The sequence below is a fragment of the Humulus lupulus genome, chromosome 1, assembly GCF_963169125.1.
Source record: "Humulus lupulus chromosome 1, drHumLupu1.1, whole genome shotgun sequence".
In the NCBI taxonomy this organism is placed as follows: Eukaryota; Viridiplantae; Streptophyta; class Magnoliopsida; order Rosales; family Cannabaceae; genus Humulus; species Humulus lupulus.
The window spans coordinates 49565625-49580978 of record NC_084793.1 but is presented as its reverse complement, the minus strand read 5'-3'; the positions used below and the strand labels follow the sequence as shown (position 1 = coordinate 49580978).

Below are 15354 nucleotides of genomic sequence, written 5' to 3'. Positions count from 1 at the left end.
CGGGATCGTGCTCGGGGGTCATTCATTTGTAACCTGTACTTGGACCAAAGGTAAGAAAACTGCACCTGGTATGTGATACATGTGATTATGGCTTGGCCCGAATTATTGAACAGGAATATGGATAGGACATGAATGCCTGAGAATGTGCATGATTATGATTATGCTTGTGATTATTGATTAAGCATGTTGAATGCTTTGTATTTGGATATTTGATATATAATATATGTCTGTCTGCATTATCTAATTGAAAAAGGCATGACTTATGAGTCAAGGATAGCAATAGCGCGCTAGGCACCGGTCGAAAAGCATTGACTTATAAGTCAAGGGCAGTAGTAGCGCGTTGAGCGCTGGTCGTTTTGGTTAGGCTAACCAAGAGCGCATCATGCGCTTGTCTGACCTAGTGGTCGTAGAAAATTCAGTACCAAGTACGCTGGGCCAGCTCCAAGGCTGGTTATACAAAGGATAGGGCAATGGGGCCCGGGGTGACTTATTAGTCCCATATCCTAGGGCTAGGCCACAAACTTGACTTATGAGTCAAGAACGACATTAGCACATTGAGTGTTGGTCGAAAGCACTGACTTATAAGTCAAGGATGACAATAGTGTTGAGCGTTGGTCGAAAAGCATTGACTTATGAGTCAAGGACGACATTAGCATGCTAAGTGTCGGTCGAAAGCATTGACTTATGAGTCAGGGGCGGCAATAGCGTGCTGAGTGCTGGTCGATATGGTTATGCCTAATCAAGAGCGTGACATACGCTTGACCGACCTATTGGTCGTGGAAAACTAAAGCGCCAAGTACGATGGGCCAACTCCAAGGCTGATTATACAGAGGATAGGGCAAAGGGCCCCAGGGTGACTCATTAGTCCCATATCCTAGGGCGTTAAGCCCCAGTATAATTTATTAATCATGTATTAGGGCGCTAAGCTCCAGTATGATTCATTAATCATGTATTTTGGGCATTGGGCCCCGGTATGGCTCATTAATCATTTATTTTGGGTTATTGGCCTCATATGACGCTGTAGTCATTTATATGAATGGTATGCATGCAGGAATAGAGTTATTACTGCTAGGCATGCTTATTATGATTTGGTAACATGTTATTAACTACTTATGAGCATGTTTAAGTTTTCTTGCTGAGCCTTGGCTCACGGGTGCTATGTGGTGCAAGTAAGAGGAAAAGAAATCTGGACCATCCATGAGTTGGAGAGCTTAGGTGACGATGTGTACATATGTGGCTGCTCGACCACCACGACCGAGGTTTTGAAGAGGAACTAGGGTCAAACCCTATTTTGCCGCTTAGGTCGGCTGGTTGTAACTTTTCAATTGTAGTTAACCTTTTTAAATGTATTTTTGGGATCCCATGTATGGAAGTAAACGTTTTAGTGAAACGGTTGTACATTTGACCAATAATTTTAACCCTAAACTGCTAATCACGTTTAGTTACACGATTATGCCAAATGACTCGTTTAGCGAGTTTAGCACTATTTAAAATACACAGTGTAACGGTCCCTGAGTAGTAGGACATTACATTTCTGGTCTTAGCTTTCAGATCTAGACACCCCGTATGCATATATGCCTTAAACTAGGTTTGCGTGTTATCCACAACTCCATGGGTATCTTTGCTACATACTAATATGGAACAAGGCTAAAGATGTATGTTGTTGTTTGCAATGCATATCTACAAAAGGATAGAGAAGACGAAAAGTAGCAGAACATTGAGCTCATCATTCCTAATAACATTCTTTTCCTCTTCCCTGCAACAACATTTTGATGTGGAGGACTTGGTGCAGTGAGCTCAAATACAATACCATGCTTAACTAAGAAATCCTCGAATTCATTGTCGAGGTATTCTCCACCTCGATCTGGTCGTAGAGTTTTTAGGGTTCAGCCTAATTGATTTTCAACTTTAGTTCGGAATTCTATTAACTTTTCAAAGGATTCTGGTATCTTTTACATCATATATACATAATCGTATCTAGAGTGGCCATTAATAAAAGCAACATAATCCTTAAAACCTCATCGAGCTTGTACGTTTATTGGACTGCATAAGTTTGTGTGAGAGATTATTTGGCTCTAACACTTTTGGAGAATTTTTTTTTTTTTAGTCATTTTACCTTTTAAACAAGATTTGTAGACTAGTAGAGTATCGAATTTTAACTCACTTAGAGGCCCGCCTTTAATAGAACATGTGTATTTAAAGAAAAATAAATGGAACGAATCCATATACATAATAAACCACGCTATCATTACAAGAATAACACAACAACTTATAATGTCTTCAACCCTCCTAACCAAGATCACATAAAACAAAAACCCAAAAATACAGCCAGCCATCCTCGTCCACAACCTATCGTCCCCATCCCTAGGTCGCTGACCACAACGAATTCAAAATAACAAAAGTAGTACCATAAGATTAAAAAATTATAAAAGCAAATATAAGTGAAGAAGAAGAATAAGAAGAGAAGTAGAACGACAGAGATGGTGAGTTTGGGGGTAGGGGTGGAGGGCATGAGAGAGAATAAAAAATGATGTTGGGGTTAAGGAGATGTTAGGAAAAGATGGGCTTAAAAAAATTATTGACAATAGGCGACAGTCTATGATTGACTGAGTCTATACCTAAAATTTCCTCATATATAAAGCATCGGTCAATTTCTTTGACCTATGCTAAGGAGTGACGCAAATTCTCCTTTTTGTAGTAGTGGAAAAGGTAACGATTAGAAATGAACCGACACTAGTATCAAGTACACACTATCGCCGATAGACAACAACAACAACAAGGGCATGTAAGAGGGAAACTGAAGTAACAAGTCAAGCACTTCAATCTCAAAACCACGACTCTTAATATTTTGATGATTAATTAGTCTAAATGATTCTAATCATTTCTTTGGTCAGTTTAAGTCCAATAGTAATATTGGCCTAGTTAAGTTCTATACTACACACAGAAACGACTAACAAAGAAGATGAAGTTGTGGTAGAGGAGGAAAAGTCATAATGTCTTCATGGTTGTTTCCGGTCAATCAGATTATGGTAATTCATATATTGGTCAGAAAATCATTATTAAGAACTTTTAAGAGAAGATCGAAGTCACGAATGCCACGCACTAATTCTCCATACTTGTTTGTATGTAATTCAAGAAACTATGATAAGAAAAACCTAGAGAATATGAGGTAGAGAGAAGTGAATAGTGGTGGTTTATATATATGGAATTATTGTTTGGATTCTGGAATGGATTTTGACGCCAAATGTATTAAAATACAATGAATACTATAAAGCAATTAGTTAAGTAAGGTTGTTATTAGTTAGTAAGATATAGTTACAAGTTGTTATTAGATTTTAGTTCAACTCTGTCGAAATGTAATTATTCTCAAGTACTCAACATTTATCGACAAATTATTGCTATGAGGTATTCTATGGTATTCAATACTACTTGACGTAACATAATGTTATTTGTGTAATTTAATATGGATTCACACATTATAATTTAAATTAAAATGTGTGAAATCCAACACAAATTGCATCATTCACATTAAAGTAGTATTGGATACCATAGTATCTTATAGTAATACTCTTACTTTTTGCTCTATTGTGACCTAACTCTCATATATATAATATATAAACGATATAGTATAGGGAATTAATTCCATCTTGCACTGTACGAAGGCGGGATGGGTGTCGCCATAGCCATTAATGGCTATAAATGCACCTTTTTTTTTTTTTTAATATTTTGTGTATTATCAAATTAATGGGAAATCAAGATTACAAGAAGAATGGGTGTGATGGCTACAAAGAGTAGAGATGGAAATTTTTCCCGCGAGGATGGGGCAAGGATTCCCCACTTATACGGGTAATGGGGTGGGGACGAGAGCCATTTTCTATTCTCGAATATTAAATAAGGTGGGGAAGGGGATAAAACTCCCCGCCCCAACAGAACCCCATTAATTTTTTATTTATTTTATAATATTTATTATTTATTTTACATATTTATTAATGTAATTTTGTAGCATATTGAAAATTTTCAAATATTTTAAATTTATTTTTGACAATATTTAATACTTTGAGCTATTAATATAGTATAATATATATTAATTTTAGGTAACTAACTTTTTTTTTAGTTTACTTTTTAATAAATGGATACCTATAGAGATTCTCCGCCCCACCCCGACAGAGAATATGCAAGATGAGGTTAGGGACAGGAATTAAAATGGCTAATGTGTATGAGGGCGGAAGAAGCCCCACTAATCACCCGCCCTATTTCCATCCCTAACACATTATCCATGCCCTATAGTATATCTTAATTGTTTTCCTTGTAAAATCAATGACTAGTGTTGACTGGTCTGCTGTCACTTTCTACACAATAATCAAAACTCAAAAGTAATTGATTATTAATGTACAAACACTACCAAAATAATGGCGCTATTGCTGACTAATAAGCAAGAATGAAACAAAGAACAGTTGCTTGCTGACTAAGCAAGAAGACAATAAAGCCAAGATCTTGCCTATCGGGTCATGTGCTCTATATATACATTATAAATTATTACATTTCAACACATTACATGAATGAAACAATAAGCTAAAGCTATCATGAATCCTCATCATCTGCATTAGAGGATGTCCTTTTCCTTGGAAGTTTCAACTGCACCAAAAGCACTTTGCTTGTCAAAAACTAATTACATGAATGAAACAAAGAAGTCTATGGTACTACTCTTCAAAAGAGTTTTATATATATGTTTGATTAACTTCTGACCTTGGATTTGGTGGTTCTCCACCCTCCTGATGAATTAGGAATATATGCGAATTTGTCGAAAGAGTTCTGAGTTGCACCTTTCTCCATGCTCGAGCCTCTAATGGGCGACGCATCCTACAAAATATGCTGAAAAAAGTCAAAAACTCTTCGAGAGTCATAAATTACTCATATTAAAAATTTAATCATCTCATGAACCACCATACAAATAATTTACCTTGGCATTTGAATCCTTGTGCATGGATGCTTCAAAGATTTTAATTTCTAACTGATCAACATAAAGCAAGACCTGCAAGAATCATAGGCCACCAAAGAAACAAATTAGCTGGGAAAATAGCACCAAAATTGAAAGAGCTCATACATTCTCTTAGTTCTTTTGTTCCTAATTGCTTAGAGAGTCATCACCTTCTCAATGATGGAAGTATGCTCTCATTTATGACAGTTCTCTTTCATTATAACAAGGGGTGAAATATATTTTAAGAAAACTAACTATGCGCTAAACAAATATTGGATCCATTTATTTTCTTTAATTTTATTTCCATGTTTGCTTTTTATTTATTTTTATAATACAGAACCAAAAATGGGATCTACCACATGGTTATAATTGGGAGCAACATATAGTAAAGAGATGCCTATATAGGCAAGTATAAAGATGTATAGAAGGCCTACCTTGTTAAGTAGATGAATATTAGATTCATTTGTTGCCAGGACCTGTACACCAAGGCAATTGTTGTCCGTACTACACAAGGGGCAGAAGATGGTTTTGAATACACATCCATCTTTTTCACACCATACACCCTGCTGCTCAGAACCACCTTCAATACTACTATTGCAGAGTTGATGAACTGATGATGTGTCAGTTACAAGAACATGTACACCTTTTGATTTACTTGCAGACTCAATTTTCATTGTCTTTCTGTGAAGAGATTCCAACTGAATTTTTGACAATAAAGTTAAACAGCAGGTGACATGTTGATGATTCTCAGGAAGACCCAAAGCATTTTTGCAGTGTGAGCAATAGACAAGCAGCCTCTTGTTCATTACTATGAGTTCAGAAGTCTCGGTAGAATTATTCATTGTGAGCAGTTGGGGAACACTTGACTCAGAATGTCCTTCTATTGAATTAGGAGTCTCAACAGCGAAATCAATTCTTCGAATTGTATCTCCATTGGCTATAGAACTTTCATTAAAGGTAGTAGTACAATCAGAAGTGTTGGCATCAACCGAATCATGCTCTTCTTCAATGAGGCAAATCACAGGTGAAGAGCAAATGGACTTTCTCCGTTTTAAACAGCAAGAATTGACACTCAAATTGAGAGACGATTCCATTTCCAGCATTGAGCTGCTTGTGTTCATATAAGCGTTCTTCTGAGGTATATTTATAGTGAAACACTTTGCTTTCGAAGAATATTTGTTATGATTAGTCAAGGACAAGGGATGAGAAGATAATTGACCTTGAATACCAGAAGAGTCATGATATACAGTTGAAGCTGAAGTCTCGTACTTGGAAAATGACCATGGACTTTGTGTTATAGTACTTCCATCCAAACATGGGGTTTCCTTGACAATTGATAATTCTGGATCATCATGAAGAAATTCCATGGATAAAGCTGTAGAGTGCCTGCAAGTTAGCTCTCAACTTTTAGTATAAGTTATATCAGTTTTGAAGCTAGAGTGAAGGAACATTCTCCTTTTTGCTGTATATTTAATAGAAACGAATGCAAGGTATTTGTACACAAGCTGAAACAAATAAAAGACTACAAATCCCTAGCAACTGAAATAGAGTAAATACTAGTTAATGGATAAAGCTCTAATCTAAGACTAATCATATTCTAAGACCTATCATTCCACCTTCCTGTAACCGACCAACTTGGTATTCTACAAGTTTACTGAATTCAAGTAGTTCCATAAAATGCTTAACCATCAAAAACCCCTTTCAACAGAATGCTGTCAAACCAATTTGAAATTTTTTTGTCCAAATGCAAATACCTCCATCATTAGGCCCAATGCCTAAACACAACAAAGAGTCAAAGACATTCAAATTTACCTTGACTCTTTCTGAGGACTAGAGAGATCAATAACTTCCAAGCTGTTGTCAGCATCTTCATCCATTCGTGCAGATGCCTGAGGTTCAACGTCATCCTTAGACTTCAGAGAGGGAAAAAAAGTACTGAACTTTGTCAAATTAGTCTTTTTCTGATTTAAGTGATCAAATTTGTCTGATTTCTGATCTTGCTTCCTTGTAGAGCCTTTACTTTGAACTGCAGTAGGTGTATTTTCCAAATTAGTATCAGAATTCTCCGCAACATTGACCATACTCTTGCTCACTCGTTCCTGCAAAGAAGTAAATCAGTTTTTAATATTCTCATCCATTGTAAAAGAAAAAAGAAACAAAGTTATAATAAGGCTAAAAAATGGGAACATGTATCAACCTTGGCATCACTGAAAAAGGATCTTAATCCTTCTAATGACGAGCCAAAATTGTCATACTCTCTAAAAGATTTCTTCAGCCATTTTGACATGGATGCTGTATTCCTTTCTCTCTGATAACGCTCATCTAGTTACACAGTGAAGAAATTGCTTGATCAAAGATGTGAAGCATACAGAATTCAAACAACGTCAAGATTCCAAAGTACAAAATTTCGAAGCAAAATGTTTAGACATTTAGTAGTGTATAGCTACATAAAAATGACAGCATAAATAATATCTTATATGACGTCAAGAGTTGAAAAGATATTCTGAACTTGAATATGAAGCTGGTAAAATGGGTTACCAAAGTTGCTATTTCACAAATGTATGGCCTAAGGAGTTAATAAAAGACCATTTTAGAAGAAATCTTCCTATGTTTCTCATCAATAATATCCCCCAAACGCCCCGGTAATATTATTTCACAATGGAGAAACTTGTAAAAAGAACTCTTAATTATTCAGGAAAATAATGTCAGGTTTGAAACATTTACCTAAGAAGATAATGGCACCATAATCAAACCGGTGTCGGATACAACGTCCTAAATAAAAGAAAAAATAAACAAGATGGAGAGTTAACATCACAAACTTTATCAGCCATTTCACAAAAAGAAAAAAAATTATCACATTGCTGTAAACTTCTGTTAATCCTGTAATGCATTCACTGGATTTAAAAAGAAAGTGAAATAAAATGCTATGATAGTGTGGTGTACCCGCGGCTTGATTTAAAGCTCTGAATGCTTGGTGGCTGTACCAGTCACTACCACTCAGAAGGTTTTTGGATGATTTATATGCATCATTATATTTCATTTTTAGCCCAACTTGAATATCATTGCTGACAAAAAATGATAACAATCAGCAAATGTATTTTGCATAAATAATCTTTCCAAAAAAGACAAGAAAAAAAATTCTTACATGTTAGGAAATGGAATGCCCACAATTATCTAAAGATTAGTTAAGTTAATTACTTAGTCAGAGATCATCTTATTTAAAGTTCCAAAATAGGCAATTCTAAATTGAATTCCATACATTTATAAGCTTACTTAAATGAGAAAACAACATAAATACCAACTGGTTTTAACAAAATTACCATCTTATCCCTCTATATTTTGAAATGACAAAAATATCCACTGCATTTTGCAAATGAGATCAATACCAAAAATGCTATTTTCAATACTAGACTTCTGTCAAAAACATAATTGAACTCCTACCCCAAAAGCATAAAAATAATACTAACAGCAACATAAGAGAATGCAACAAAAAAAAAAGCAATAGCAACAAATAAGGATACAACAGCTCGAGCATTGTCATCTGAGAAATCAATTCCTTCTGAAACCTGCATCGATGTTAAAGCACTTGAGAAAATGCTCACATAAGGCCTTATTTTTCCAGTAACAAAATAGTAAGCCATTTCCACTTTATTCTTATTTACTTTTTTCCCTTTCTCCACTCTAGTGAGGGAGGCTATGGAACTCCAATTTAGTGAGTCAAAATTTCACCTAAAAACATGTTTGACACTATGTTGACTGCATCATAGTTCACTTAACAAGAGTGCCATATGCATGTTTGTTTTTAAAACTGTCTAAGGATTTTAGGATAAAAAATAGACCTTTCCACGGCACACAGCCAAAAGAGCAGCTCCTTCCCTATTAGCATTGTCTGCACTCTGGATTGCAGTGAAGCTTTTAGAATCCAATTTCTTAGGTCTTTTCTTTCTCCCAGAAATAGGTTTAGATGCACCATGAATTGCATCATAATAACCTTTCAAGACAGAGTCAAAATCCTCTTGGCTTCCTCCTCTTGGCTCTGCACTAGCCAATAATGCAAAATCAAGTTAGACGTAAATAATTGTGAACGAATTAAAATCCTCTAATCATGATAAAAAAAAAGTTGAAACTGGGTTTTATCCCTTTTACAAAAAGCAAAATATCCAACACTCATTTAGGCTAGCATAAGTTTAAGTTCCTCAATGAAAACTTCTCAAAGGAACACTCTCCCATATGATTTAGCATAAGTAGGGGGGGAAACATTACCCATAAAGAGAGTCTTTTTTGCATTTAATTGAGACCATTGCCCCGTTTCACACCAACGCTTACGTAGTTTCTCCAAAAGCTTATAACTCGGGAAAAACACAAGACAGCCGCCCGGCACAATTTTAAAAATTTCCTCCAAGGATTTACCAAGTTCATCCTTTAAAATATCGTACCAAAGTTAATACACGAAAGATACAATCCCACTATTTAGCAAAAGAAAAAAATAAAGAATTACCTGGAATATACATCCATCTGCTGTTTTATAACTTGCATTCAATGGGAAATTACTTTGACCACTAGCTATTATAGCAGACCATACCTAAGCGATAGAGTTGATAACTTGTGTAAGTAGAACAGCTAAATAACAAGTAAAAAATGTAAACAAAGAAAAAACAGCACTGTACCTGTGATTCAATATTAACTACATGTGGAGCTTCTAGACTAGCTCCAAACTGAAGTCCAAGCTCAGATGAAAATGAATTCATTGGTGACAGTGTCCTAAACACAAAAGATACAAGCAAAAATGAAGGAAATTAAAAAAAATAATAAGCAAAGTTGGATGCACAACTAGTAGTTTTAACATATCAGCGTGCTATACTTACCCTGATGTCAAGATGACAGATAAAGAAAGATCAGTAATGTCTCTGAAAACAACGGCTGGATTCAAGCACCATAAACTTAATGTATGTGTCCAGTCACCAAAAGCTTTTCCTAAGAAACACCAGCAAGACAATCATTCCATAGAGAATTTAACAAACAGCTTTAAAATATTTGCACAACCAAGCACACAGTGGCAATGAGTAAAACAGCAAAGAAATAAACATAATGCAGTTGAAACTTTTTATGATCATTAATTAGTTGTCTACTTGCACAGTTGCACTTACTACTAAATTACATGGGAAACTAGAGAGAGAAGATTAAACCTCAATGTCTATTATCTATAGTAAAAATACCACGACAGAAATTCTAAAACTTGAAAAAGGTTTTACCAAAATTTCATTGACATGGGTCAGGATTAACACAATAATGTAAAACAAATGAAATAACTACAATAAAACAATTATAAATAGCATAACATGACAAAAAAAAACTTTATTGATTGCTTACCAGCATCTCTTTTCACATATTTTTGTAAGGCAAGTTGAAAATCTGACATATGAGACCCGGATCTTGAGAAAAAATAAGTCAAAGAAGAAAACAATCCTGTATGTATGGCATAAGAATGATATTAGATTGGAACATCAAAGAAAAATAAGGTCACTGAACTCATTAAAATAAGACCCTTTTTACCTTCTAAAGTAATCACAGACATGCCAGATAAATGTTCTACATCACTTTTTGTATCTGATGCGTCTCTGATTGCCTGCAAAAAAATATAGAGATTGACACCATGCCATTGGGAAGAAAAAATATATCTAAAAATTCTATACTAAAAATACCTTTGTGGCAAATTCAAGCAAGGTTGGAAAAGATTGCTGAGAAATATTAGCTTCTTGAAGCTCTCTCAATGCCTTGTCACCAGTCCAACTATTGCAGGTAAGGACCGCCGATTCCAGCCAGGAGAGAAAAAAATGAAAAGGAAAGGATTGAGAATACAATGTGCTACAGTTTTCCCACTACAAATTCTCTTAAGTAAAATAACATTAATGTCTTCAGGATGTATCATTTAGAAACAAAAAAATAGATGAGTCACAAAAAATCTTACTTTGAGCGACGGACACCAAAAAACTATTGATATTATCTTGATGCTTAAGAGAATAACGGGAATATTGAGCTTATACGCGAAATGAAAAAGAGAAAGTAACCAATCCACGACAATTCAAGTAGTTTAATCAAGACATCCAAGACTACATATTTGGACACATTATATTTGCCTGCAGTTGTGTTTTGCAGCTTGAAGAGCAGCAAACAACAGTTCATGAGTTTCAACATAATTAAAGACTACATACCAGTTTCATATAGATTGACATCAGTATGTGTGTATGTGTGTGTGAGAGAGAGAGCTTATTATTTCTGAAAATAAGAAGCTTTAAATACTTAAAAGAAACAATTCAACTTCAGCAAGGGAATGCCCATGATCATTTCTAATAAGAACAAACAATAGTATCATGAATTGACTGCATATACTCATAATTTATAAATCCAACTAATGATGGTTGAAAATCTCCAACTAACCAGGAGAAATAATGTTGAAATTCACGCTTTTCCAATGTATCTTTCTTGTGGCCGATCCAACTTAGGAGGTCCTATGTAATATTTGCATCATTTAATGATATATACATTTTACAGTAGATAATAGTGCTTAAAATCTGTGAAACAATACCTGCGTCACTTCATACAAAGGTTGGTACACCAAGGCATTAGCTTGGCAGAGGTCTCCCAATTCTGCTTTCAATTCTTTATAGAAGTAGAGTGACTGTAAGAATCATAAAATTTAACTGAAAAGCAGAATCAGTATCTAGTAACTTACTATGCAAAGCTTCTTCATCAATATCCACACTACCAGCATCACGGGCAATATCCTCCATATTGCTGCAAACAAGTGCAAGAAATTTTAATAACATAATCTTGAAAGGAAAAGAAATCTCTTCAGTAAAATCTTTTATGCATATAACAACTTTTTGTGCTCATGTCATGTACAGTGTTTTATATGAGAAAAGAAGTTTTGAGAACATACTTCATTGATCCCTCACTTTGATTCTCGCATTAAAAGGAAATTAAAGTATTAAACTGAGCATCTTCCAAAAGATATTGAAGTCGTATTTTAATTTTAAAACAAGAACTTCACATGTTAGTAAGAAAATGAAATTATAAAGTACACAATTTTGAATTAAAAATGAAAAACAGATGAAGCTATGTAAACATACTGAGCCTCATCAAGAACTAAAATAGCTCCTTTAATATCTACGTCCATTGCACCTCGAATGACCGGATTGATAATGTAATTATACGGACAAAAAACCAGCTCTGCAGAAACTGCCATGGCACGTGCTGCATAATAGGAGCAACCTAGGAAATAAAAAGATGAAAATCAGAGCAAAACAATTGAATAGCAAAAGTAGGTGGATGATAGATTTAAAACTAGTCAGAGAAAGAGGGTGAACTACAACTGAATGCAAACCTTTCACAACCTGCCCAACTTTGACAAGATCTTCAATGTCATGAGCCTCATGACAACCTCCTTTTTGAAGGGATGGATGGAATTGTACTTTCCTTTCATTTCTGTATACAAGATAAACTAATTGTTTATGCTTGCTTACTAAATATAGAAATAAGATGATTAGAACTGAACAAGCAAAAAATCAACTCACTCAAATTCTGGGCATCCTGTGCCTCCTTTTCCCAAAAGCAGCTTGCTGGAAATTCAAATTAACAAACCAAACATTAGAAAAGGGAGGTAGTAAAAAGAAATGAAAGGACTTGTGGGTGTAAAAAAGACACCATTCTTCATCAAGATTATCCTTCCCACGCATATATGGATTAGTGCAGTAATGCTTTCGTGATGCCTGTGCCATCAATGAGGAAATCAAGCAATTAAAGATGTTACCATCAAGAACTACAATAATCAAGATACTAAAGAGTACATTGAACAAATAATAACCATTTGATAACTAAGCAAATGTTCAGCACAATTCAGTAGCTTTTAATTATTTATTTTTCCCACTATAAGCTACGTGTAGATTTAGGCAATATGTTTTTGGTTTGCCGTAGGTATATAAAATCTGATTGTGAATGCCAGTTAGACGAACTCTTCTATATATTTTTTATTTCTCGACAAATTATTAGAAAAACATCTAAAACTAAGAGTAAATACTAGAAGAAAGCAAAGAGCTTACCAAAACAGCCATTGGTACTCGGTAACCAGTTTTCTTGTATTCACGGATCACTTGAGAAATTTGTGAATGTGTCCTCCTTTTCAAGCAAAAATAAAATCAAATACTAGTGAATCGAACAGCTGTACAAATACACAGCGAATATATGATTGAAATGAATATACTAATGTATAGAACTTACGATGTGTAATAAATGGTTGGTGCCTTTTTCTTCTTGTTCTTTTTATTTGCAGTGGACTGTGCTGGTCCTGACTCTTCTGATTCTATCCCACCTTATACACACACACACACACACACACACACATATATATATATATATCAAAATCACAATAAGGAATAGAGAATGTTAAGAAAAAAAATCGAATTCTGGATTTTCTTACTTGAAGGTTCATCATCGGGAACAAATCCACCGCCATGAGCCAAAGGATCAGCCATAGCTTGCGGGTCAGGTTTCGACTCATTCTGATACTTGAGCTTACAACTTTGCTGCCAAGCAAGTGTGGAGCAAAGAAGAGAAAGAGATTTACCAGTTCCGGTAGGAGATTCGAGGAGCGCATGGCAATGGCCTTCCCTCTGAGCCCGATCGAGAGTTGAGATGACCCTACCCATGAAGGCAAGCTGCGTTCCGTATGGCTTGTACGGAAACTCGACTGGAACGCCTCCGATGTGGTACACATTCTTGGCTGCTTTGAGGTTAGGGTTTGCTGTGGACGGAATCGCAGTAACCATCTTTGGGAATTTCCGGCGGGATAACTTTAGAAGAGATGAAGGTCAAATTTTTCTTTTTATTAGTTTTGGAAACGGCGGGAAGAAAATGAATTGTGGGTTAATAACACTTTACACCCTGATTTTTTTTATAATAAATAACATTTGGGAAATTTGATTTTATATCCTTATAGCTTAGTACAAAAATTTAATATTAAATATATGATAATTTTAATTTTTAGACAAAAATATCTCTAATATTCAAACATTTATTTTCTCTTTCAATCTGAATTCTCTGTTTCTAACATCTCTCATTCTTTTACACTCTCTTTCATTCTAATATTGTAGATCTCGAAAAAATACCAAAACTTAAAAAAAAGCATTTGAAATAGACATTTAAGTGAAAAAATATGAATCTCCAAAATTTTCGTCAAATTTCAGTGTAGAGCATCGAAATTGTATTGAAATTGCATCAAAAAAGCATCATTGTGGCCAAAAAATCAAGTTTTCATGATAGCATCGAAATACCATTGACTTTGCATCAAAACACCATCGATTTTGCATCGAAAAAGCATCGTTTTGGCCAAAACAAAAGTTTTCATGATTGCATTGCACCAGCATCGAAACACCATCGATTTTGCATTAAACCACCATCGATTTGCATCGAAAAAGCATCGTTTTGGCCAAAACGATGATTTATCAATGGAAAATCAATAGTGTTTTAATGCAAAGTTTATGGTATTTCAATGCTAGTGCGATGCAGTCATGAAAACTTGATTTTTAGCCAAAACGATGCTTTTTCGATGCGATTTCGATGCAGAATTGATGGTGTTTCGATGCTCTTGTGATGCTGTGAATACAGGAAATTGTCCCTAGAAAAACATCACATTATGAGCCATGAAGTTTGGCCTTGCTAAGCTTAGGGGCCAACAAAATGTTGCAAGAGGACGGGTGCACAAGGCCCTCGCATAGCGAGGTCCGACATGCCTACGCGAGGTTGACGTGCCCAAGGGTCGAGATGCATTCACATGGATAAGGGGCCTCGATACATATGACTTACGGCCACCTCCGTGCAAAGGGAGCCTCGCATAGCGAAGCCCTATATGCCTTGACGCCAAGGGTTGTCAAAGGCACCCGAGACTTACGCCCACCTCCGTGCAATGCCTTGACGCCAAGGGTTGTCAAAGGCACCCGAGACTTACGCCCACCTCCGTGCAAGGGGAGCCACGCATAGCGGGGCCCTACATGCCTTGATGCCAAGAGTTGTCGAGGACACCCGAGACTTATGCCCACCTCCGTGCAAGGGGAGCCTCGCATAGTGAGGCCCTACATGCCTTGACGCCAAGAGTTGTCGAGGGCACCCGAGACTTACGACCACCACCGTGCAAAGGGAGCCTCGCATAGCGAGGCCCTCCCTGCCTTGATGCCAAGAGTTGTCAAGGGCACCCAAGACTTACGCTCGCCCCTGCGCGAGGGTCTCATGCCAGAAGGCCTTTGGTATAGTGAGGCCCTCACTAGGTCTCATGTGCAAGTCGCGGTCCTCAGCCTAGCATCCACACAAGAAACCTTGCCTTG

At 36.0% G+C, this 15354-nt stretch overlaps 1 protein-coding gene across 2 annotated transcripts; it reads right to left on the bottom strand.

Annotated features, from left to right (window-relative positions):
• Positions 1-4346: 4346 nt before the first annotated feature.
• Positions 4347-13892, bottom strand: LOC133792128 (uncharacterized). Of its 2 annotated transcripts, XM_062230052.1 has the most exons (28): positions 13455-13892; positions 13256-13346; positions 13078-13153; positions 12683-12747; positions 12553-12597; positions 12363-12463; positions 12109-12250; positions 11712-11773; positions 11565-11638; positions 11417-11487; positions 10681-10768; positions 10532-10604; positions 10349-10444; positions 9844-9952; positions 9646-9739; positions 9477-9560; positions 9242-9398; positions 8818-9014; positions 8500-8544; positions 8124-8152; positions 7922-8043; positions 7703-7750; positions 7176-7300; positions 6791-7077; positions 5413-6364; positions 4961-5032; positions 4747-4860; positions 4347-4635 (listed from the first exon to the last, which is right to left on the bottom strand). In XM_062230052.1, the coding sequence occupies exons 1-28, from the start codon at positions 13801-13803 to the stop codon at positions 4582-4584; spliced, it is 3822 nt and encodes a 1273-aa protein (XP_062086036.1). In that variant the 5' UTR covers positions 13804-13892; the 3' UTR covers positions 4347-4581. The 2 variants fall into 2 exon arrangements, with proteins under 2 accessions (XP_062086036.1, XP_062086039.1); XM_062230055.1 differs by lacking the exons at positions 12553-12597; positions 12683-12747; positions 13078-13153; positions 13256-13346; positions 13455-13892 and having other exon boundaries at positions 12373-12463.
• Between the last annotated feature and the right edge of the window lie 1462 nt (positions 13893-15354).